Source organism: Cyprinodon tularosa, unplaced genomic scaffold (genome assembly GCF_016077235.1).
Source record: "Cyprinodon tularosa strain WSP-4 unplaced genomic scaffold, ASM1607723v1 ctg107, whole genome shotgun sequence".
In the NCBI taxonomy this organism is placed as follows: domain Eukaryota; kingdom Metazoa; phylum Chordata; class Actinopteri; order Cyprinodontiformes; family Cyprinodontidae; genus Cyprinodon; species Cyprinodon tularosa.
In genome coordinates, this window is record NW_024037860.1 from 329,714 (window position 1) to 356,492 (window position 26,779).

Consider the following 26,779-nt stretch of genomic DNA (forward strand, 5'->3'; position numbering starts at 1 on the left):
GTTCCTCAAGGATCATTCCAAAATACTCCACTAGAAGAAACTTCCAGCCTCAATATTTTCAACCGAATCAGCACCTTACCCCCCATCGCTCTCCCTGTCCTCCTCCTCCTCTTCCCTGCAGCCAGCAGGCATGAAGTGAGAAAACAGAGGTTTTGTTGTTTCCCTCATTTTGACAAGCCCACTGGCTGACTGACAGAACGGGTAATTACAAGGAGACAAAACTCACTAAAAGAGAAAGCAGTCTCCTCTGTCAAAGCAATACGGCTCAACTTGAGTGATGTGATTAACTGTAGGAGTGGAGTAATGCAGGGGAAGCTTTGTTTTTTTTTTTCCTATGAGTGTGCTGGATGTGAAGAAGAAGATGTGGTACTATTGCAGTGGGACAGCGCTCTATCTTTCCCCGCGCATGCTGTTGCCGTACATGAACTCCTTACTAAAATAAAAGTGACATGTGTAGCTCAAATCCTGGTTCTTAAGCATTTGAGTGCATCACTGTATTGGCATTAGTGCCCTAACTGGAAAATAAATAAGTACCGGTACTCCCTTTAATGTCATACACATATGTGACAGAAACCTGGATGATATTTTATACAAATCTATCTATAGAACAATAATTTTATTGGTAAATCACATATTTTTTTCTCTGCATTAAGTCTAGCCTAAACAAACACATTCCACTTCATATGGAGTCAGAAATTTGCTAAAAGTGAACCCACTACTGTCATATACACACATGTATGCATGCTTGTGTTAGTCTTTCTCACTTGGAACCAGCCTGAGAAAGTAAACTGCCTCTGATTGGCTGCTTTTCAGGAAATCCCTCCTTTTGTGTCAGTATCTGTGCAATGATGTGGGTAAAATTCCCGCTACATGCTGCTTGCTGGAAAATAAGTATCAGTACGCTGAGTAGGGCTTGTTATTAACAGCTACTAGGAGAAACCCAGCCACTCCTAGTAGCCACTCTGATGGGTTGGTTATGTTTACTTTTTTAATTGTAGTTTTCTCAGATATCATCTGGAATAATAAGAAAATCAAACTGTGTTAGCTGATTGGTTAGTTAGTGACTTATGTCCCTTCAGAAGGCGGGCCCATGTGCGGGCGTGCTTCAGTGGCACAGTGGTTAGCGCACACCATCTACGGAGGCCTTAGTCCTCGACATGTCTCTACCCCTCTCTTGTACCCCCTTTCCTATCAGCCTGCTGTTCAAAAAAACGAGCCACATTAAAAAATAAAGGCAGTCCATGTGGAGACGTGGAAAACTTTTCAGACTCCCTCTAGCTTCTTTGTTTATTGACTTTCTAATTAATTTCGACAAATCTGGTGATTTCTTTTTTTTCTGTGTTGTTGGAGACTTTGGTGACAACACATGAAAGCTATGATTGCTCTTAAGGCTGATTTATACTCAGAAACCAGGTCGTTTGCATGTGTGTTACAGTGAACGCAAATGTGCCTCCGCCCCTTCTGCAGACACTCTGCTGCACCTGCAATTGTTGGTGACCGCAGACAGTGCCGCAGACAGGAGGCCTCTGATTGGTCAGATCTACATCCACTCTACTCTATGCGTATTTCCTGTTGGGTACCTTACTGGCTTGTTTGGTTTGTATGACCGCCATTGTGTCATTTGGACCCTTTTTCCACCTGGATCCCCGCTCTTTTTTGCCCTCATGTCCCTCGGTTGTCGCACAGACTTGCCCCCCACTTCGTCACCGCCTCAGCCGTATCTAGACCCACAGCTAGATCATGAATGCAAAAAATCTAACATTTCTGCGAAAAGCTCACTGCGACACACTGCTGTGGGAGGATAACCAGCCCTTTAGTTTACCGGGTTTCTTCAGTAAGGAGAGATGGAGCGAGCCTCTCCCTCCCCCCAAAGCACTGGCAGGGAGTCAAATGCAGCGCCGCAGCCAATGCCTACAGGCAGATAGAGAAGCAATTCTCCTGTGTTTATCTTATTGAAAATAGGTTACACATGCACAAAGGTTCCAGTGATCAATTTAGAAGATGTAAATCTAACATTTTTCTTTGAAACTGTTTTATTAATCTAAGTCCCCCCTACACTTAATTTATGCACAGCCTCATCCACTGTTTGCCTCTGCTGTTTTTAATTTGATAACAGGTTGATTTTTATAGTTTTAGTTGAGATAAAATTGCTAAAAATTACTTTACAGAATTCATCTTTAATTTTTAATGTATTTAGAGTCTTTTTGATCACCTTCACTTGCCGATAGTGATATTTCTCAGCTGGATCAAAATATTACCAAACATGCTTTTTTTTTTCTATTTACAGTTTTTATCTTTTAAATTGATTCTCTGCTTCCCTTCAACACTTAACACACAGTAAGACATTTTTTGTTTCTTTGTTTGTACACTGCATATCTTCATATAAAAGAGGCTTTACACAAAACCTTATTGGAGCTAAATATTTACGTTAAACTTTTTGATGTAGTGTGTACAAGGGTCATTTACGTTTTCAAAAGTTGTGAATTTAGTTTAAGTAACTTTAAAACACCATAGTCAGCTTTAATCATATTAAACATAATTTCTAACAATAAAATTGTGGCTATTGAAAATACTGAGTGGCTAGTAGCCATTAGCCACAATGGCCAGTGAGCAATATAGTTAACGTTAAGCTCTCCTTATAACATTAACAGTGTGTTTAATAAGGTCTGTGTTCAACAACATAAATTGGTCATCCAACCAAATCTGATTTTAAGTATTATTCTGCTTTGTGCCTAAAGTTTTTTCTCCTTAAGATTTAGAGAAAGCGTCCATTATCAGCATAAACCACATCTGCTTGCAGGCTGTTAAGCTTCTTTATAGCTGTTTTATTCACATAACCTTGAATATTAAAACCCACAGATGTCAATTCATCTTGTAAACTTATAAACCAACATTCTAAGAATGAGTTTGACATGCCTTTAATTTTTAAAGGATCATTCTTCATATTTCTTTGTAAAACTGAGTTTCTGGTTTAGCTCATATACAGTATTTAGCTTGAAACAATGGGCATCATTACAAACAGGAGAAAACAAAGTTAAATACTTTTACTCCAATAAATTAAATATTTATTTACTGTAAATTGTGCCACTGTGGGCCCTTAAATGATTTCTATTAAAGCTACAGTGTGTAATATTTACAGGGATATACAGTCAGAAATGTAATATATTATACATAACTATGTTATTTATCATCATCTACGAGCTCAGCCTCTTAACCTTAATATTTGCGTTGCCTTAGAATTCATTACTTATAATTACATAGGAGCGGGTCTCGCAGCCATGGAGGCAGACATCTTTGCGCTACGGCAGCGCAGAGCCAACAAACTAGCGATTGCGAGATCGCCCATTACGCTCGAAAGTAACTACGGCAAGTTGAGAGAGATGAACTGAGACGGTACTGAAATCTATACCCTACACAGACTAATGAAATACTATCTGTAAAATTATCTATGTAAACAAACCTCATCACTTGAGAAGGTAGGTGATGCGGACGTCGTCGAAGACATTTTGTCCCGTAACGATCGCCGTACTGTTGGGGGGGAGAAGCGGTGGGGGGGAGATGTTCATGTTGCTGCGGTCTGCAGTCTGACCGCTAGATGTCGCTAAAAGTTACACACTGTAGCTTTAAAGTCTGATCTGTGATTATGAATGACTACAAAAGGTTTCCACCCAAGCTATAAACTGTTAAGAGATGGTTAGAAAGGGATGGAGCATAGTTTTGAACTCATTTGGTTTAAATAAAATCTAAAGCAAATTCAAACTTTCTTACTGCTGTTTTTTTAAATGCATTCTAATTGTCAAGTGGGGGTGGGTGATATGCACTTAAAATCTTATCACTATCATGATAATAATAAAAGTGAGGATAAAAAAAATTTACTTTCTATGAGAGCCCCACAATCTAAAAAGTAATACTCTTAAAGGATATACATTTAAATGTGGCATTTTCAGGACACCAGTTACATAAAGAAGCTGATTTATCTAAAAAAAAATATTAATCATATTCTACAAATTTGACAATGCCTTAAGAGTAAAAAAATGAAAGGGAAAATAGTCACCCATTGTTTTAATCATGATTCATTCTAATAAATAAAAATGGTTATCATGAATATAAACTTATCACGATAACGAAAGAAGACAGCTGATTGAAGGGGAGAAATTTATTAAAGTGACATTTACATTCATAGTGAGTGGAAGTTAATAAATGCATCTAGATTTAAAAAGATTTTTTGGATTTTGTTTCTCTTATTCCAAAACATCCAACAATCAATTTGATTTGTTGCATCTAATTAATTAAAACGCAAAGATAATCAGATTTATTGCTGTAGATTTCATGCATATTGTTGATTTTTCGCTGATGATTATTAATGAAATATCAAAAAGCAAAAGAGACGAACCTCAGTAAATCTAAAAAGGTGACCGAATATTTCAGACATACACTTTCTCAATTGTTTAATATATAAATCCAGCGTTGGAATCTAAAATTGAATGATGACCACATCTCCAGGCTATAATAACCCCTATACCAGTCATGGCTTCATAATTTCTCCTTAAACTTTTCCTAAATGTCATCTCTTCCTCCTACTTTCCTGCAGGTATAACCGACTCTTCCATTTCCCCTTTTGCATAATTTACCAGCATCCTTCATCACTCACCTCTGACAGTTTAAATGAAATGTTATGCCTGGGGAGCTGAATTCCCTAGTGATGACGGACTTACTATTTGGGATACAGTGGGATGCAGTCGGCTGCAGCCGTAGGGGGGTTACAGTATGTCTTGTTTAAACTGCCAATAATTGGCTGGAGAACCAGTGAGCTGGGGCCTAAGTGCATTCCTCTTATAACATACCGTAATGGAGTCATCTCCTTCTAATGCATTTTAAAATTGCATTACTATCTGATTTATTTATTTGTTTTGAAATTTATTGAGTTTTCATTTGACAAAAACAAAGAAATGCATGATGATGATACATTTTTATATCTAAAACTCCTATCTGGGAATAAACAGCATCATGAAGACCTAGAAAGGAAGAGTTGTAATGAAGTCTAGATCATTGAATCCCAAAGCCTGGAGCTAACTATGACCTCAGCATGTTTTATAATGCTCAGAAATTTGAACTAAACACTAAACATTGCAATAATGAAGTTTATTTGTGTGTTTAAAGATATTAAAGCATCACAAAGAAATACACAAAACTATTGATGATGCTGCTTTTATTACTAGAACACCAGTGGGAAATATGTTTATTGGCTAATATTTATTTTTCAACCAATAGTTTGGGTCCGGACTCCATTCTAATTCTTTTTTTGTGAGTCAGAAGCCAATTATATTGAGAACCTCTAACTAAAACTAAGGTTTGGTTATAAAGCTATAGCCTAAACGTAGAACATACCACAGATCACTGTTCATTCATTCATTCACCTACTAGAGATTTGCTCTGCTGAAACAAAGCCACGAGAAGCTTTGGTTTTGTTTCCTAAAAACCATGCATGTTAGACTACTACCACTTCACCTCACCTTGAACACAGCGGTCCCCATGGGAAATATGCTGCAGGAATGGATTCCTAATGCAGATACAGGAAAGCCTGTTAGAATTGATGCGATGATGGATGGAATTAAATACGCAGCATTCCTGGAAGATAACCAGAGATTGATTAAGACTTAAGACGGGCGCAGAGCGTCCGCATCCAAATAGGCCAGAGACTTGTAGTATATGTGATATGCGAGTAGACCCACTAGAAAAGCTTGTGAATTTCTGTATAACCACTTAAAAGTGCCCAATAATGCTCCGTTCACACTGGACGCGAGGTGGCGACCGGGCCAGAGGCTGCTGTTGAATGGGATTCCTACTGACCGCGCACCGCCGGTATGGGGGGGTCTGAGCGGCTCCGACTGAAATAATATTGCAAGGCAGGATGGTAATCTGGATGAAATGACTGCACTGATTAAGTTTTCAGGTGGATTTTCCCACTTAAAAACATATTAAAACTACTTTATTCCCACTGATCACAGCAAATATAGCTGCAAGGCAAAGAAAGGATAGAGCAGGGAGCCTGAAAACCTTAAACCACTGATCACTTGCATGCAAACCATTCCATGTAGCACAGCTGAGTGTGAAAGAGGGTTCAGCTTAATGAACAATATCTGAACAGATAAAAGATCTTCTCTGTTGTTGTCAAATATAAGTCATCTCATGATGATCAGTATAAATGGGCCTCCTGTTAATCTTCTTGAACCTAGGAAGTATGTGACAACATGGTTAAGAAACCACCGCTCTGCAACAGAAACAAGAAGACAAGTGAAACATAAGGAGCCTCAAAACAAACATGTCTGGAACATTTTATAGACACAGTTTTAACCTGCATAGTACTTCTGTACTTACATGTAGTACTTGATACTTAAGCATGTTTTGTTGTACTGTTTTATAGAATCTACATCTTTTCAATACAAAGCCAACTGTAGTACAGTTTGTTGTTCATTGATTCAAATGTAAGCAACAGAGAAATTAAGCAATGTTAAATATGCTTAAAAAAACAAAACAATGGTCAATTACATTGCACTTACTGGCGTGCTTATTTCTAAGCACAGTATACCCACTACAATGATGTAGACTACACCACTGGTTTAAACATACCGAGCTACACGTGTGATGCCTTAGATCAAAGCGTAGCCATGGTTAGAAAGGCCTAGTCAAAGTCCAGCTGAATTTTTGGTCTGTCTTGATGCTCAACTTCAGATTTTAGCTGATGTGATGATCTGTCGTTCTGCAACCAGAAGTACATCCTGATTGATGTTAGTTGGTATAAAACGGTATAAAAAATATTTATTTTTATCTTAATTCTTAAAGTTTACTAACCTAAATGGTGTAAAATGGTTAAAAAAGGACATTGCTGACAAAATTGATGATTACATCCTTTCCACCAAAACATGACTGCTGTTTTTATGTATCTGTTCATCTTACAGCAATAAAGCCATGATAAATCTGCAGGAAATTTGTCACATAAAATGCTCTATGCTATAAAATAAATCACAGTTTTTGGACGGCTGAGATGAGGTGAAATGTGAGAAACTTAAGGAGGTTTGTATCTGGAGCCATAGACCCTCTGAGGAGTTGCACAGAGGGCTACAAGCCCCCCAAAATGGAATATGTGGACACCTCAGAGCCAAATTCCTTCCCTCTTTCATTCTCCTTTCAGCTTTCATTGTTTTTCTTTATTTCTTTTCAGAAACATTTTAAAGATCCTGAGTTGAAAATCCAGTTATGTCCCCTATTTTCATGGAATAAATATGCAAAAACTAGGGATGCACGATATAATCGGCCCCCTATCGGTATCGGCCTGTATCGGCCTTAAAACTGAATATCGGATATCGGCCACCCCACCGATATTTATCCCGATATTTGATCAGCTTCTGAGTTTCTAAAGTCTAAAAAAAATAAATAAATAAAATACTACTTCTTCTTCTTCCTCAAAAACTTTTTTTTTACAGACTTAAAAACTTCTAAAGACGAGGGAAAAAATATTGATACATTAAAATATCACAATATCTTCATATGCTGATATATTGCCATTTAAAAACACCATATCAATCTCTTTTACTAATGAAATATTGCTATATGTCATTGTTATGCTACAAAATCCCCCGAAAATTCACGAAATTTTGCCATATTTTTATATGTTGATATATTGACGCGGTATCGATCTATTTTACTAACAAAATCTCACAAGAATTTGCAAAATATCACGAGAGTTTGTAACAGAACGATGAAATTCCACGACATTTTGAAAGTAAAATAGATCGATACCGCGTTTTTAAAAATCTATTTGATATCAGCATATGAAAATATATTTGAGTATATTATTTTTCAAAGTGTCAGAAATGGATAACAAAACTGCTATTTTCAATGACTACTTATTGTTGTCCAGCTTTAACATCGGTATCGATATCGGTTATCAGCTACATGAGCTTTAAAATATCTGCATATCAGATATCGGCCAAAATCTCAATACCGTGCATCCCTAGCAAAAACACAAGTTATATTGGTCTAACGTTGGTCTCCTTTGTGTGTTTGCTCTTTCAGGATTGTGGCGAGTTGGGAGGCCAACTGCATCGGACACCCTGTGGTCCTTCCCATGAAGGCGTGCGAGGAGCTGCTGCAGGTGATGGAAGAAAGCAACTCCAAGCTTCCTGCATCCATGCACCGCATGAGGTCTTACGAGGTGAGGCATTTATAGTATCTTGTGAAGCCTCCGATAATGACTGCAGCATGCAGCGGCTTGTCATCATCAGGGATTTCTTTCAGGCTTATCAAAGTTTTTTTATCCTGAATCAGTGTTTTAAAACCAAAGAGGCGCTCTAGGTCCTTTCATTGATCTTTACCTTTCTGTAAAAAGCTTTATAAGCACATTTTAGCTGACAGTAATCACTCAACTCATTCCGTTTTAACCCACAGAAACTGTTTTTTTTGTTGTTGTTTTTCTTTCTGCACTCAGCAGTGCTTGACAGTGTTTTCATCTTGTCTTAATTAATTTCATGATTCAGAGGTTTCATTTAGCATTCTTGCTGTAGGGATTATGTGCAGGAAATGTGAGATTTATCTTATTTCACTTCCTCTCCTCCTCTCCCCACTTCTAATTGTGCAAAAATATGTTTCTCGGGGCTAGAGTTTCTCACTAGCTCCAAAGACGAAGACCCTTTGGACTTGATAATGGGAGGTGTTCAGTGTGCTGACATCTCTTCTCTCAAAGCTGTTTTAAGCTTTGTAACGGGGGATAATTAGCACTATTATCCTTAACTTCCCGCTCAGAGCATCTGGAAAAGTAACTCCTACACTTTGAACAAGTTTCCTTTTTGCCGATAATAAAAGGTAGACTGGATTCTTGCCTGAGAATATCGCCCAAGTCTGAAGTATGAGGGTTTGGCTGCAGAAAGTAAAAATTTTACTTTCAAATGTTAATATTGCATCTACCAGAGTTAATGCAATAGTTATAGTTGATCAATTTAAAGAATATTAAGAATTGATTGAGTGAATTTCGTTTCAGTAAAGAAACGAAATGTTTCAAGCAAAGAACATCTTTTGTCAATTTAAATTTGAATAATATCCAAGACAGAAATAAAGCTTTGATAAACCTTTTAATAAAATAGAATTTAGAAATTGAAATTGTTTTTCATATTAATTCTTCAACTTTTATCTTTTTCAATTAGCATTTTACAGATTTAATATTTATATTATTTCTGTTTTTCAGTTGAGTTTGTCAAACTGCATTCTTCTCTCTTCACTTCTGGGGCAGGTTTTCCTCTAGAATGAGGAGTGAAGATGCATCTCAATTGGTCTGAATTCATTCTAGCAACATTTTTATCTGTCAATGTGAAGCCGGGCATACACTGTGCATTTTTTTTTTTTAAATCGTTGCACGCAGCTACAGCTCACACTGGGTTTTGTCATACAGTGTGAGTTCAAAGCTCATGATGTATGTTCTCACACGTTGCGATCCAACACTCTGATGCGATCTACCTGCTCACACGGTACGTCTAAAAACCAAGTTGGGCTCAGCTCCGCAGTGAGATGGCGCTACTCGGACCGGTCTATCCGGAAGCCTGACAAGTAGAAGAGGAATATGAAGCACACTAGAGAGAAACGCGCTGCCTTTGCTATTTGTGCAATTTTGTGCTGAAAGCCCTAAAAAGAAAAGGCAACGATGTATTTAGACAAAGACATGGCTGAGCAAACATGGCTACTACGGTCTGTCAATTTTACAGAAAGAACTCCATTTCACTTGCATCCCCGCCATGCTTCTGTGTTTACATCTGACAGGAAGAAGAAGAAGAATCCTTGTTGCCCACTGAGCGATTTGTCCATGACGGCCGACTGAATTTGAAACATATTTGATTTTCTCCTGACCTCACGATTCCTGATTTGTAGATGGTTGTGAGAGGCTGATCGCCCCTCGTTACCCCCTCTACACTACATGATGATCAGGCTGTAGGTTTTCCCGATCGAAAAATTCTTGCACGACTTGAAAGTCGTCTCAAAAGGGGCAAAAAAATCGTACAGTGTAAGCCCGGCTTTAGGGGTGTGCGCTGTGCAGCGCAGCGTCATATCTGTAGTTGAGGCAGTCACATTGGTAGACGTTGACTGACTATATCTTCTGATGAACATATACAGCACTCGCTTTTTTATCTATATATTAAATTTTACAATGAGGAAAAATATTGCAATATATAGTGATATTGCAATATCATGATAATATCGTATCAGGACCAGGGCATGTGAACGGACCGGCGTGCCGTGCAATTCCCGCTCCCCGCTCAGGAGGATGTTCGCTCATTCGCTCCGCCGCTCAAAGTTGTGCTAGGACACTGTGTGCTTACCTTAATTTTCCTGCCGCTCCGGCAAAATTGCTCCACGCTCGCTCACATTTTCAGGAGAAGGCTTTTTCTGACATTTTTCCTTCATGTAGTTATGCACTGGGCCCTGGGACACACGGTGTTTGATTTTAAGATTTGACCGATACATGTGTATTGTCTAATTTAACTGGCTGTTAAATTATCGCACTTTTTCCCAGCTATGAAGGTAACACCTTGCTCCATTCATGTTGCCCCGTGTTTCCTATTTAATTATTAATTAATTTTACTAGACTACATTAAAAAAGGTCCCTTAGTATCCCATTGCAAATGAGATAATAGCGTATGATGCATGTATGTGATCCATTTTCAAAAACCGGCTCTTACCACAACAATCACTTTATGTAATCCCACTCTGTATTCTTAAGTATAGTTAGTGAATGTTTTTATATTTTATCCCACTTTTTATCACATAATATGCAATCCTCGTCTCGACATCTTTCATTGCCAGCTAAAGCAGATGGATAATAGGGCATCTCAAATGTAACCTCGAGGCAGTGAAGTAGGTGTTTATCATGTTTTCTGCATTGGCTGTAACCGCATCCACTTCCATCTGCGACAGCGCAGGTATATCTTCCTCCTCGTCGCATTCAGCGCTGCTGTTACCTGTGGTCATGCAGTCAAACATGTTGAAAAATATCACACTTAAATCAAATAAATGTTAATTTACAAATTTTATATTCCAACATTTTTAATTGACGTTCCATGCGAACTGGAGCGAAGCGAAATCCTCGCTCCACCCTTTCAATTCAATTCATTTTTTTTCAATAGCGCCAATTCACAACACATGTCATCTCAAGGCACTTTACAGTTAAACAATTCATACAGTCAAATTGATTCAAAGATTTGGATCTAAGCAAAACCAGTTGATTGCATTGTCATCGACTCAAATACAATCCTTCACACTAAGCATGCATTTAGTGACAGTGGAGAGGAAAACTCCCTTTTAACAGGAAGAAACCTCCAGCAGAACCAGGCTCTGTGTGAGCGGCCATCTGCAGAGGCCGACTGGGGTTCAAGGAGACAGAAGCAGAGATACAAAAGAAAACTGTAAAAGGCGGCTCCGTCCAGGAATAACGTGGCCAGGCAGATGAGCTTCGAGCGACCTTCCATGTCATAGGATCGAGAGAGCACATCCAGCCAGTCACGATCAGAGAAACAGGACTACACTGAAAAACAGGCCGATCTCGAACATGTATAAACAAAAGTGTTGATGGCAGCAGAACAGCTGATATTTCTCTCCAGGATGGTGTCACAACCAAACAGGAACAGATGAAGCTACTATGAGAAAAAGCAGAAAGAGCACAACGTTAGAGATTTAACTAACAGATTCTCCTTTGAGAATCCGCTCCACTCACATGCTCTGATCGTGACCCAAATATTGTGACACGTATCGTATCGCCACAGCTATGCCAATACTCACCCCTTGTCAATGTGGGCGTCTACAGAGAACTTTTGTGTTGGGCTTGAAGCAAATTAAAAGTAAAATAACTAAATCTGAGAAAACAGTAAAGTTACTCCCAAAACCTTTTTTTATTAAATTGTTTTTCAAAGTTTCTTTTCTTAATTGCATTTCTTCCAAATTTCAACCCTTTTTTTTATCACCATTTACAAAACATGTTTTTAGCTTGAAACTACTAGAAGAAAATTCCCTCTGTATAACTAGGAAGTTTAAGCTTTTTCTAATAGACAGCGAACAAAAAAAACAACAAATTTTGCTTCGTTTAGTGTTGGAAACGACAGACTTTGGGTGTTAAAGGTGCTTTTTTTGCCCAAACTCCATTCTTAAGAACCTGGCAGTGAAGTAACAAAGTGGCAGCTTTGCACAATTAGTAGTTATCTGGTTGCAGCATCGGTTTCCATCCCTGTAGCTCATTATAAATCAGTCGTACCTGCTGCTGCCTGATATGGGGGTCTTTTTTTGGAAGTCTGGCTCTCTTTGCTCTGCATGTTGAATAGAACATGTCAGCACTTCATGGCAGCAGCCCAGACAATGCGTCTACAACCTGAGACTCTAAATTATGTCAGCTTTTCCATTCTTTTTATTTTTACCTAACCACTTCAGGGACGTAGAGATCGAATCCCCTCAAGGTTTTCTCCAAGGTATTATTTTTTGGGGGAAATCATTAAATGCTATCCTGATGCATCATTAGTTGCGATGTCCACAGACTAATTGGATCGTGGTTCAGCTGGTGTTTAAAGCTCTCATACGAAGCCAAAACTCCTCCAACCATCATCAACACCAGAGAGAGCAGGACTGCTCATCTGAAATTTGCAGTTTGAATAATTTTTTCCTTTCCAGGCATCAGCTTGGCTAAAGTCACCCAGCAAATTAGACAAAGACTGTTTTAGCAAAGAAACAGATTTATTTTTCTTCTTTCACTTTTTTTTTCAGAAAGTACAAAACTGCAGTAGCTCAAGGTTGCAGATATATCGTCTAACTCATCTTCTTATAAACAAATCTTAAGCCAGAGTTGATTGAGCAGAAAGAACAGCTCTTCTTTCAGTTGTTTTTCAAATTAAGGTTAATGCAAAATATTGCATTAATGTGCTGCCAAACACAACACAGCGATTTAATAGAGTAAATGATACAAAAACAATCCGATGAAAAACAATTTTCAAAGCTCCGTTGTGATAATTGCTTTCTGAAATGGAAAAAGACCGTAGAAGGAGCAGAGTACATTATCAGCTATAAAAAGTGAGATGTATCTTGTAATTTATTATTATACCAGAATATAATTTTTGACAATCTAGAAGTGTTTGAGTTAAAAATGGGCATTTCAAAGTCTTACAGACTCCTGTTCTACCTACAGTATGAATGACATTGTGGAACAGGAGCCTGAACGACGCTCTTAGAGGCCAAATGGGAAGATGGATCAGTTTGAGTGGACTAGCTGAGCTTTTGATATAAGAAAGATGGTCAAAAAGCCACTTTTTTTTTCTTAATGGACTATAAAACATTTTAAACCCGTTTATAATTATACATTGCAATACATTTGTCCACAGCTGCTTTTTAGTTTGTATACTCATTTCTTTTTAAACTGTAATATTCTCTATCTGCATAGATACCAAGGAGAGAATATTAATCATTAATAATACAGTTTAATTAACTTTATTAAAGCTTTATAGTAAACAGAAAACCAACATTTTCAGTCAGGTCAGTGAAATGGATAAATGCCCCTCTGGGGCTGGAGGGATTTTTATTGTATGTAATGACTTTAAGCTGCAGGAAAATGGCATCATTTCCTTTCTTGGATTGTAAAAGGAGCTAGAGTATCGAAATGTGCAAACACCATGGCATTTTACAGATATTTAATCAAGGTTGGTACACAAAACTCTTATCTAGTTCCTTTCAGCAAATATAAATTGATTTGAAGTAAGGCATTAAGGAGTTGTGATTTTTCCACCTCGACTATTTGATAGCAGTGCAACGCCGCAGAAAATTACGCCTTGCTGCAGTGACAGTCTTTGTTATATCATGTCGAGCTGTTCTTTCTAAACACAGGGTGAGGTCTACTAAGCCCATAGAATCATCTAATAAGAGACGTGTTTTACCTCCCACACACCGCCATGCAGGTCCACACCTGCCAAGGGAAGCGGGCAACTCTTAGTTGGCCTAATAAAGTTGAGCAGTCGAATTTTTGGTGAAAGCCCCACTCTAAAGAAGAGGTAGACCGATACGTCGGCTAGTCTGCATTTTTGGCCAATATTATCAGTTTTTCTTGGTTTCGCATTTGGTGGATACCTGCTGTGAGGGACCGAGCCAACCAAAATGGGTTTTATTTCCGCAAAGTAACAATAATCCAAACAAGAATTACAGGGCCCTTAAAATAGGTCAAATTAGGAGATTAACTTAGGGCATAAAAATCAAGGTTACACATAACAAAACCTCAAACTAACCACACAAAGAAAACTGACCTGACACACAGAAAACAAAGGGGACTTTAATACTGGCTGATCAGACCAGACTGACACATTGAGGAAGAGGTAGAGAGAACATCTCCACAAATGTAACAAAAACTAACTAAACAGTTAGTTTAAGGATTAAGCTTAAATTATTATTACTAAACAAAATTAACAAAATGAGCAAATCACAAAAGCAAAATAAGAGATTATGCAGCATATTAAGAATGTGGAGTCCATGGTCTTCCCCCATATGGAACTCCAGATGGTACCACCCAATCAGTCAGTGAGTCTGTCAGGCAGAGTGCTTTGCATTATCTCAGTTGATGGTACTCCCACAACAGCAGAAAACAAAGCACAAACAATATTAAGCATTGGACAAAATTAAATGTACAAAAGGTAACCAAATGTGCGTGCTACAATTGGAACTAATGTCTTCTAATATTGTCAAAATAAAATAAACAAACCAACACATTTATACTACTGTGTGTTGAAACTTAAAGAGAAAAAGTGGTTGTGTGTGGGGTTACTGACCATCCCCTGCATCCATTAGTCAAAGCATCAGTGCATTCAGGAACGGACCATATGAGGGGCATGCATTGGTTGCATTGGTATCCATTATTAATATTTTGTTTGGTTTGTTAATAATCTTTCTTTTTTTTGTTTAAAAAAAATCTAAACCTTTGTTCAAACTAAGATTTGTTTAACATCTGTTGTTGTTTTATTACTATCATATAAATGGAGGAAAAAAAATATCATCTTCAAAAAAAAAAAAAACTTGCAGCACATTTTGGGGGTTGGTTTTCTGAGGGTTTTTTATTTGTAACAAATTTTTTTTCCACGTGCAGACCTAAAGTTAACAATGGCAAAAACATAATTTTCCTTTAGTGTGGTTAGCCTTCCAAGTTAGTATTGTATCTGGATACAGTGTTTGATTACCCGTGTTTTTGACAGCCTTACCCTCCACAGCCTATCCTCTCAAAGAGACATGATGTCTGCTGTGAGTTCTGTGTTTTTAGTGAATTTTTTTAGTTTAATTGAATAGCCCAGCCTGTGGGTTGCTGCTGTCCTCTCTTTATCAAAGGCTCAGGTAGTGAAAGGGAGTATAAGTTAGATCCAGTTCTTGCTCTTCCTTCCTCCCACACACCCTCCTCCATTAATCTCCTCATCACTCCCACTCAGATGTTAGAACCTGAGTGATTTACATGAGAGAGTTGAGCAGGTGCATCACCTCTGCCTGGTCTTAGTCCAGAGCTTCTTTGATTGTTTTTTCTCTCCACCTTTTAATAAACGACCTCTCCCAACCTGCTGGCATCTAGAACAATTGTTCATGAGCTAATGTAAAAGGAATTCATCAGCCGCACTGTGGGTGTTTAATGCAGTACTGGGCCAGACTTCTCTGTTAATATGTAAAGCAGGGGCCACTTCCCTGTTTTGTTTTGCCTCATTTTCATTCCTGAAGCTGACTGGAAAGAAGAAACTGTCACCAATAGTAGATATTTATGATGATAAATAAGTGTTTATCACCTATTCTATGGCAGAAGAATAGTTTATTGGCAGACCAGCCTCGCCTTAGCAGGAGAGTGGACAGTGAAACAGATGTTGATAATGATGGCTCAGCTCTATCAAGTGTCCCTGGAAAGCATACCAGATTGCCAGGATGCTAGCAAGGCCAAGTATTTCACCATCTATTCAGGACAAGCTGAGATTTTTTTCTGCATAGAGCAGTAGGGTTAGTGAAATGATTATGGAAACCTTCTCCATCAAGCTCGCTACATATGGTTTCTAAGTCTGTGTGTTGAAGTTTGAAGGTCTGTAGAAATTGTCTCTGCAGAAAGTTTCCAGTTTGTCAGTTTGCATGGCCTGCCCCTTGGCAAAGTTCACACCACAATGTCATTAGGTGCATCTGCAACAGTATTAAAGGCCGATTAGACTTCTGCAACCGCACACATCAAATGTCGCAAACCAGTTTTGCTGGTATGCTTCTGCACCATCGGTCTGGAACTTCTAGGAACGCACAGCAGTTTCCCGTCAAAGCGCAAGGGGGAGCCTATTCGAAAACTCACGAGAACTTTGCCGGATGGTCACTAGACTGGCCCCGGCGGGAGTGTTTATCTTCCAACACAACAATGGTGCGTCTGCAAGATATCATGGTCACGGAGATGGATCTAGAGTTGCTAGAAATCAAAGAGGAACAGGTTCTGTTAATGGAGTTGGCAAAAAGACAAAGGAAGACGCGTAGGTTGTCCATTGTAGTTGTTCCTCGGTTTTTAAAAATGGCGCGCCCCGGCACCGAATCGAGAAGGACGACCACACAGACAGCCATAAAGGCATACCAAAGACCAATCAAAGATGCATTTTGTCTGCACACTTCCGATTGAGGTCTGCGCGGGTTTGCGACCGTCCGATGCATAGTCAGGATTTTTTTTGTGGTTGGATACAATGGTTGCAGAACCTTTGCGTTCTGCAAAGCTGAAGTCTGTATTTTTTACATTATTTAAATACACTTTGAATAAGGACAATGTTTTACCACATGATCTGTAAGTCTGAATGTTTTTTTGCGCATTAATAAGACACATTTTGATTAAGGACAATGTTTAACCACATGGTTTTTATTTTATAACAGTAATGCCAATGACCCCTTTATTAATATCATATTTCATCTTGATAAAATAAGTGTAAAAGCAACCCATGATTATAGTTAGTTTTAAAAAAAAGGTTCATGGTCATATCATCTTTTCGTCTCTATTATTTTAAAGCTTTTGTCGCTTATATTTACCGCTCAGAACTGTTACATAATTTCATTCTTCTTCTAACTATTTATTTATTTATTTATTGCAGTAGATTCTTAATTATATTAGCGTTGGTTCTCCATACTCAAAGGCAGTAGATCCCAACCTGGTCCTCAGGGACCCCTGCCCTGCATGTTTTAGTAATGTCTCTGTTCCAGCATACCTGATTCTAATGAGGGCTCCTCTTCTGCAATCAAGTGCTGCAGAATCCTGCTAATCATTCATTCTTTTCTGGTGGGTTTCAACAAGGAGACACTAAAAACTGAACTGTAAAGTGCCTTGAGATGACATGTGTTGTGAATTTGGCGCTATATAAATAAACTGAATTGAATTGAATTGAATTAAAAACATGCAGGACAGGGTCTCCGAGAAACAGGGTTGGGAACCACTGCTTAAAGGTCTTTGTTAAAAGATACAGTGAGCAACATATTAAAGGCGGTTTGGATCAGATCCATAACTTCAGGTCACGTCAGACACACCCACTGATAAAGTATCATGTTATTACTGGCCAGCAGCTCTATTATCTCTTGGCAGTACTCTACCCATCTTCCTTTAATCAGGCTCCGCTTGTCCTCGCCCGTCTCGGTCGGTTTCTTCACATAATCGGAAACATTGTCTCTATTGCTTGCCAAATTTGAAGTGTGTTGATAAGAACTGTGGATCCCAGCATCAAAGACTGAGATCATCACCTCCCTTTATCCGCCACTTATCATTGTCTCAACATCTTTTCTACCCAGGCATTAAATAATGACTTGCGGTTTACGGTAACCGTTTGACTAAAGGAGCTCTTGTTCAGATGAAAAATGAAAGAAACATAATACAAGTTTTGAACAAAGTATTAGCTTAATTTGAGATATATGAAGGTTTTTGTCAGGCTAATGTTCAGAACTTGGTGCATGTTGATGCTCGGTTCAGCTTCTCTTCTGAAAAACTCTCCCGTGTAACCTGAGAGGGTTGGATTCATCACTTAGTGAGTCAAATGACCTGGAGGACCACTTTACAGCTGTCTGTGCTTCCCTTAACATAACAGACTTAAACAACTTGTTGAAAACATTGGCCTAAATATGCTATTAACTCAAAAATTGCTGTTTGTGATGCATAAAAATAAATAATTACTTTAAAAATGGAGGTTGCCTTTTGTTTTTACCTGCAAAGTGCATGCTGGGTTGATATTTATTTTATATATATCCTCCAGCATTTGACTGGTGTAAATTTAGACAGTGCCACACGGTGTCACTACCACAAAGTTCTCATTAGCAGAGAAATCTTTTAAAAACAAATGTATTCAACTTGTGCTCTACTTTAGAGCTAACAGTATTAGCAGAAGCTAACGTGAAATCCAAATAATACTAGAAGATAATGAACAAGTATTTAAAGGGAATGAAGCATTTGTCAGTTGTTGTAACACATAATATCTAATATATCAGAGTAAATGTTTTGATCCATATGCTTCGATCCAAACCGTATGTTTTGATGCTAACCATACACAGCCTCAGTTAGAAACTGGAGCTCTTTGTCGCTTAGCTCTCCATCTGGGTTAGCATCTCCTAGCAGCAGCCGCACTAAGACCAGCTTTTTCGACCAATTCTTTCTACATTTATTTAAAATAAACAGCTTACAGTATTTTTACTCAAAAGAGTTACATAGGTGAGTATTTAATGAGAGCTGCCTTTTTGTAACACTGATAGATATCAAGTGCTGTAGTTTGACCTAAGAAATAAGATGAAATATCTCATATTATGTTATTAGATGTCTCAAAAGTTATGCAGTGTTGCCTTATAAACACAAGATCAAACTAAGCCAATAGTTGTATTAACAATGTCTAGTGCCTCTAAAGGCTCAGACTTACAGTGGACAGGAAAGTTCCCTTTTTTAACAGGAAGAAACCTCCAGCACAACCAGGCTCAGTGTGAGCGGCCGTCTGCAGAGGCCGACTGGGGTTAAAGGTGACAGAAGCAGAGATACAAAAGGGAACTATCAACCAGCTCCACAAGCAGCCCCGTCCAGGAAACACACAGCCAGGCAGGCAAGCTCCCAGCCAGCTCCCATGTCAGAGGATGAAAGAGTGTACATATAGTCACAGTAAGATAAGTAGGATTACACTGGAAAAACAGACCAAGCTCCATCATCTATAAACAAAGGTGTTGTTGACAGAAACACAGCTGATATTTCTCTCCAGGATGCTGTCACAGCCAAACAGGAACAGACCAGGTGAAGCTACTATGATGAGAAAAAAAGAAAAGAGAGCATAAATATTAGAGCTTAAATAAACAAATACTGCAGAATTTGAGAATAGAGATAGAATGAAGCAGAGTGATGAAATAGGGATCCCTATGTTCTCCAGCAGTCTAAGCCTATAGCAGCATAAATATAGAGATAGCTCAGGATAACCTTAGCCACACTGAGCTTTTTAAAAAAGGAAAGTTTTAAGCCTAGCCTTAAAAGTAGACAGGGTGTCTGCCTCACAGACTAAAACTGGTAGTTGGTTCCACAGGAGAGGAGCCTGATAACTAAAAGATCTGCCTCCCATTCTATTTTTAGAAATTCTAGGAACCACTAGCAAACCTGCAGATTGAGAGCGAAGTGCTCTGTTAGGAACATAAGGAACAATCAGATCTCTGATATAAGATGGAGCTTGGCCATTTAAGGCTTTAAATGTGAGAAGGAGCATTTTAAGTTCTATTCTGGATTTAACAGGAAGCCAATGAAGAGAAGCCAGCATAGGAGAGATGTGATCTCTCTTTTTAATTTTCATCAGAACTCTGGCTGCAGCATTTTGGATCAGCTGAAGGCTTTTAACTACAGTTTGTGGACTTCCTGATAGTAAAGAATTACAGTAGTCCAGCCTTGAAGTAAAAAATGCATGGACTAGTTTCTCAGCATCACCCCTGGGCAGGATATTTCTAATGTTTGCAATATTGAGCCGATGAAAGAAGGAAATTCTAGAAACCTCTTTGACGTGGGATTTAAATGACAGGTCCTGAAAAAAATAACACCAAGATTTTTTACTGTATTTTCTGAAATCAATTTAATCCCATCCAAATGAAGTGACTGACTTATCAGCTTCTCTTCCAAAGACTCCGGTCCAAAGACTATAACTTCTTTTTTGTTTGCATTTAGGAGCAGAAAGTTAAGAGTCCTCAAGGTTTTGATGTCTTCAAGACATGCCTTTTAATCTATATTATGGGTTAGCTTCATCTGGATTTATAGACAGATATAGCTGAATATCATCCACATAACAGTGGAAATTAATCCAATGACTTTCACCAGAGCTGCTTCAGTGCTAAGTTGAGCTCACATGTTTCATTCTACAACCTGAATTAAACTCTTCAAAGAGTTCATTATGGTGTAAATGGTCACACACTTGTTTAGCAGCTATTTTCTCAAGAATTTTAGATAAGAAAGGAAGATTAGATATAGGTCTATAATTTACTAAGTAAGTAACCTCATCCTTAGCCAGCAGTTTCAGGTAGGATGTGATGTTGCCTGTTCATAGTCAAACATTTGACTATGGTCACGGTCTCTCTAATGCCACATTTGTAAATATGGAGCTGCCAATTAATTCATTAGTGGGCTTCCAAGTGGGTGCCTCACTGGGCAGGGAAAATAAGCTAGATACGTGGATGGGTTGATGGTGACCAGTGGCCAGTGAATGGCTACTACTGTAGCCATTCACAATTTTCTCACTTTCCTTGATGGGCCATTGGCTGGTCCTTAGACAGACCCCTACAATTCCTTTTTAAACATCAATCTTTGTACTAAAATATTCTTTCTGTCATAATTTGTGGAAATTAAGATCTAAAGAGAAGCGTCATCTCCTGGTCAGACCCTGCAATTCAGTGAAAGGGTGGAGTCAGAGTAAAAAAAAATGCACATCAGGAGAAGTCGAGGGGGCTGGAAGATGGAGGGGATATCGCTGGGTGCTGCAGGGAAGGGCCATTTTGAATGGCTGCTACTGCAATTCCTGGATGCTAAACAGCTGGAAGTCGGGGCTCATACTCTGATACGCTTGAGTCCAAAGCTACAAAAATACTATACTTATTACACATACCATTATTACTAAAGGAGGCAGAGGATTAACTGAATATCTCTCTGATACAGAGAGTAGGAGAGAGGAGAGGGAGATTTCAAAAGAGTTGGAAAAACTCAGGAGAGAGAGAGAGCCTAGGCTAGCTAACCTTTACTACCAGAAATAAAAGTGCCCATTAGAAAAGTGCAGCAGTAGAAGCTTTGTTTTAAAGTGCTTCTGGACAGTTGAAGCACTTGATATGCTTCTTCTTCTTAAGTGGGTTCAGGAAAAATCAAAGGGCTAAAGCCCCTTAAGCATATTATGCTCAGTAAGTTAGACAAAGAAACCACCAGAAACCCTGAATTTCCCTTCAGTTTGTTTTTTACAGTTGTAAATGTATCTGAAAAACCTTTTTGTGCAGCTTTTCATACTAGTCTCATTGATTCCTTTAAGGGGAAAAAAGACCCACTGAGAAAGAGGGTTAGCCTTGTAACTATGACGCCTGAACCAATCTTTCATCCAGCTGCTGGTATTCCCCAATGAAGTTTGCATGCTATGTTAATGGCAGCACTAACTTTCAGTCCAACCCTTGTCCTTCAAATTTTTTACAATAATACCGTAAAAAAATGGACACACGTGTTGAATATGCCTACTCAGAATTAAGGGCAGTGTCTGTTTCTGCTAACATACATTAATGTTTTATTAGGGGTAACAGTTTTACTTCAAGAAAAAGTGCATGCATTGGCCTATAAGTAAAAAGTGGAATGTGCATGAATCAAACTCTGCTGTATAGGCCTCAGAGGGTTGTTAGAGAACATTAGTGAACAAACAGCATCATGAAGACAAAGGAACAAAGCAGACAGGTCAGGAAGAAAGTTGGGCAAGCTTATTAAACAAGAACCCTGGACTCTCTGTGGAGTAATTAATCAGAGGAACCAATCCAGGCCCATAACTCTGTAGGAGCAGCTGAGATCTATAGCTCAGATGGGGGAATCTGTCTACTATTAGTCATGCACTAAACAAATTCAGCCCCAAGGATGGGAAAGAGAAGGAAAACAATGCCTGAAAGAATACTATTAGATGTCCTGTTTGCAGTTTGTTGCAAACCTAGAAGGGGGCGGATCAGGTGAAATTTAATGGGAACTTCTTCACCTACATGCAAGCTCCAACAGATCAATATCAGAGAGCAGAAGGATGTTTTGCTAGATTGACGTCTGGACAGAGCCCATGAACTGAACACAGTCTTTAATAGGTTCAGGAATGAGCTCAGTATCATTCTCCTGCCCATGGTGCCCCTTCCTTCACCTTTTACCTCTCTGTCTCTAGAAGTCAAGAGATGGAATCATAATATGTCACCAGATCCAAATGTTTGTTTCTACGTTTTTTTTTTAACAAAAAGAAGTCTAGATGCTGATTAAAAATCAGGTAGTCTGCTTGTGTGTCGCAGTGAGCGCAAATGCGCCTCCGCCCCTACTGCAGACACTCCTCTGCACCTCTCCAAAATTGTAGGTGACCGTAGACAGGAGACCTCTGATTGGTCAAATCTACATACGCTCTACACTATGCGTTTTTCCTCTTTGGTACCTCACCGGCTTGTTTTGTTTGTATGACCGCCATTAAGGAAAACGACTGGTGAAGATGGACAAGCTAGAAGAGCGAGGTGCGCGAGAACACTGGGGCCCTTTTTCCACTTGGCTCCCAGCTCTTTTTCGCCATCATGTCCCTCCATTGTCACACAAACCTTGCCCCCACCTCGCCACCTCAGCTGTATCAAGACCCAAAGCTAGTTCGTGATTGTCCCTCTCTCGTTGTGGCGTGGAATAATATTGGGCATAAATCAAAAATATCTGCGACAAGCTCACTGCGACACACTGCTGCAGGAGAATAACCAGCCCTTAAGAAGAAAAAATGGGTGCATTTTGGTGCCACTCTTCTTAAATCTGGGTTGGTTGAGTCCTACTTGCGCCATGGTCCCAGTCTGATTTGCTTCATCTCAGTTTATTCCGCCCAGTCGGACTGTTTAGAGCGAAAGACATGAATGCTAGAATGAACAGAACCTGAGCTACCACGTCTTAGAACATTGATGCTTCTCATTCAGACTCTTAACCTGTTTTCAAACTCAAACACAGAAATGGAACATTGTAGACATTTAAACCTTATTTCATCACCAGCAATATATAGTATGACTTTCTTTTTTGTATTAATCACAACAAACCAATCAAACAAATCTCCTAATAGATCAGCTCTCTCCTGTCATTATATCCCACCTCTACTGTTTGGACTCTGGTTTCTCATTCACCCCTCTCATGGACCCTCAAGTAGCCATTTTGTATCATTTGTATGAATTTACAGCTGAGTGGTGAACAGACGTTGTCACGTGCATGGAGGAGACAAGGCCCTGAGTGTGGCAAATGCCCTCATCCATCTTCCCAATATTCAGCTCTCAGTGGAGCGCAGCCACGGTCTGCAGCAGGCAGACATCCAGGAGGAGCAGATGGAGGGAGAGGACGGCGCTGAGCACATTTGTTTCTCTGCGCTTTGTTTACCTCAGCATGTGGTTTTAAAGTTGGTCAGATCTCTGCCGTCTGCTTTTTTAGTTTTTTCCAAGATAAGGAAACAGATAGTTTGCTTTCCTAATAAGCAAGAGATGATGAGTTTTAGTTTTAAAGGAAATTTTTTTTTTAAAAAGGCGATGAGGAAGCAGACATTTAATTTTTACTGTGCTTTTTAAAGAGCTTTGTGTGTTTGCTGTCTTTCATAGGTGGCGTACCTGAGATTGACATCTGAGGGGGAGTCCAAACCTTTCTGTCTGTGAAAAGGAGACAGCGTCCCGCTACAAAGGAACTTCTCAACCTTTTTTTTTTTCTGGCAACATATTCATCTTAGTGTGGAATGTCAAAAGAATGTGATACCTGGAGCTTGGAGTGGTTTTCATGCTGGGACATGATGCCGCCAGGAAGTTAGCCCTGGAAATGTTATACTTGAAAGACTAAGCGTTTTTCTAGGGTTGTACATTTCACTGTAATGATTGATAACTTTTGATGTGTTTGTACTATAACTACCCACATTTTTTTTCAACTAAATAATAAATAAAACCAGAAAAAATCCTCTCTATCTTGTTCATGCTTAAAAGGAATGCAGGTGTGTGTTGGGGGCATTGTTTTCACTTCCAGGTTATGCATAAGATGCTTGCTGTAACATGCATTTAGAAGTAGTTCACACCTTTTCATTTATTAACCGAAAAACATTCGATTGGGCCTAAAATAATTCATATCCTTTACAGGTTTAGGTTTTAAAGTTATGTTTAAATGGTACCCACACACTTTTTCTGACTAGAATCATGAAATAGACTAGAAAAATGAAATAGCTGGGAATCATAAGGGGTTTTATTATTATAAAGTTAATAAAGATTCCTCTAGCGATTAAGCAGGACTAAATGATTTTCAACATTACGTTTTTCTATTTAATTAAAAAAACTTTGTTTAAATAAGTTTCTTTTTTTTATTTGTTTTTATTTATTTGATGCTAATGCTTTAATTGCACATTACAAATATGACTCAGTCAAGAGAATTGTTGTAAAAAAAAATCTCAAAGGAGATAATTCACATTTAATGCATTTGCCTGATGTGTAATTCTCATTTCTGCATTTGCTTGACTGTCGGTCGAGCATGCAGGGTCTTTTGAATTAGCTGTAAATAACTAATAATTTCACATGCCGTTTGCACCCCTTAGCCACAGTAGTGTTTGCCCCTTTTCAGTCTTTTTCCTGTATTTTCTGGATATGTAAACTAAGAGGTGACAGCTTGTTTGCTAGAACACTGGCTATAAAAAGTCACACCAGCTGAGTAAAGTTTCCCGGTCTGTTGGTCCCACTGCTGGAGCTCCCTCTGCTTAAACAGCATCCAGTGCAAACCGGCCGTGCTTGAAAAGCGGTGCAGCACAAAATCTGCGTGCACGTCTATTTTTACAAGGTTCTGGTAGGGAAATATCTACCACCAACGGCATGTCTGGATCTGCTCGATGCTGATGCAGCAAGTGACAATTACGTGTAAAGATACAAAGAGGTGCTGCACCCACCGAGGTGGCAAAACAAGGAGTGAATTAGATACTTAACCACATCTAACACTGAAACGTCAGGGGCTTCTCGTTTCTTCTGGGCCCTTCCTCCACAAGTGCAAATGAAGAAGGCTCTAAATAACCCATTCGTTTCAAGTCGGCTGAGCAGAAGGAGCAACGCCACATTACTGGCTGCTGCTGCTGGTGAATTGTACAAACTGACAGTCACCCTGAAGGCTTCTCCAGTTGCTGGCTCTCTTCTTTTCATGATAGACACCAGAAGCGTCAAATTAAAAGTTTGTGGCCAGCACGCTGCCATCTGCTGACACTGTGCAGCTCATTAGCCTTTTCATACAGTAGTCTAATGAAAAACGTCAGCCTGAGTAAAGGTCTACTACACATCCTGCCGGAGTAATTACTTGCCCATGCTCGGAAGACAGTTTTTGCTTGGACATCTTTTATGTATTTGCCTGATGTGCAAAAGCAGCATAATGACTGCCGTACGGAATACAGTTTCAATATATCTTTAGGTAAAATATCTTATTTTTGAATTTTTTTTTTGTTCTGTTATCCCATGGAGAGCCAGAAACCACAGCCAAGCCTTGACGAGCCCCCAAGGGCCCAGCCAGGCAGTGTTTATGCCTGTTGGACTACTATGTGTTAAAAACAGGTAGAGGGGAAGTGTGTCCCCACCTCTCCCTCCCTAAACCATAAGTGTCTAAATGCATTGCAAATATCACAGGTGGGCATGAACAACTGAAGGAAAGCCTGAAAGCCTGACCCACCTTCAATGCCCTGAATATGCCAACCCTGATGCCCTACATGTGTTGGCCTAGAGCAGAGGTCATGTATTAGCGGACCAGGGTCCAGATCCACCTGCTGGTTAATCCGGACCCAACCTGAACCAACATTTATAAATTACTGCATGTTGTCCGACGACAGTGTCTAAACGTCACTTGCGCAGCTTCTCCTTGTAATATGGTAAAGCCTTCTGGAGTCGGGACCAGGCTGCACGTGATACAAATTAGCCAATGAGCTGCTGTCAGTCTGGGTTGCTGCTGCTGCTACTTTTAGACACAGCAGGCAAACCTGTGGCAAGCCGGGAGATGGGAAAGAAGGAGAAGATGATGAGAAAAAGAGAGCAGAGAAAGTGTGGACTGCTGGAAGAACTGCTGTGAACTGGTGACAGTAAAGTGCAATGGCGTGCTCAAAAGATGAACCTGCACATTTTAAGTATGTTTGGCTCAACCTACTGCTGTGAAGTAGGATTCTTGGAAATGTTATAAATGATATTGACTAAGGTGTTTATTAAAATTGGGGCATGTGCCTTCACCAGCATGGGAGGACCCACCCTGGCTCCCCAAGCGCATGTGTGTGTGGTAGTGTGATAGACAGGTGAGGGGAAGCCAAAGAGATAGAGAGCAGATAACTGGAGAAGAGGGTTCTCCCAGGGAGCCAGTTCCCTTATGCTACATTCACACCGGACGCAGCAAGAGCAGCAAAATCGCGTCTGCTGCTTCATTTTTGTTGCTTGTACCAGTTAGTTCTGAAGCGCGGCTGAAGCAGCTTTGCTGCTCTGGCTGCGTGGTGCAAAAGTGGGTCTGACGCGTGTTGGGCGG

At 39.4% G+C, this 26,779-nt stretch overlaps 1 protein-coding gene across 2 annotated transcripts in view; it reads left to right on the plus strand.

The window, feature by feature from the left end:
• Nucleotides 1–24,211, plus strand: part of ube3d (ubiquitin protein ligase E3D) — a 46,345-nt gene extending 22,134 nt beyond the window's left edge. The window contains exons 9-10 of one of the 2 annotated variants that reach the window (XM_038288581.1): nucleotides 8,077–8,215; nucleotides 23,866–24,211. In XM_038288581.1, coding sequence (XP_038144509.1) covers nucleotides 8,077–8,215; nucleotides 23,866–23,919 — 193 coding nt within the window. In that variant the 3' untranslated portion in view covers nucleotides 23,920–24,211. Of the gene's footprint in view, nucleotides 1–8,076; nucleotides 8,231–23,865 lie in introns of those variants that run through there. The other variant, XM_038288589.1, reaches the window with a different exon arrangement.
• Nucleotides 24,212–26,779: the final 2,568 nt, after the last annotated feature.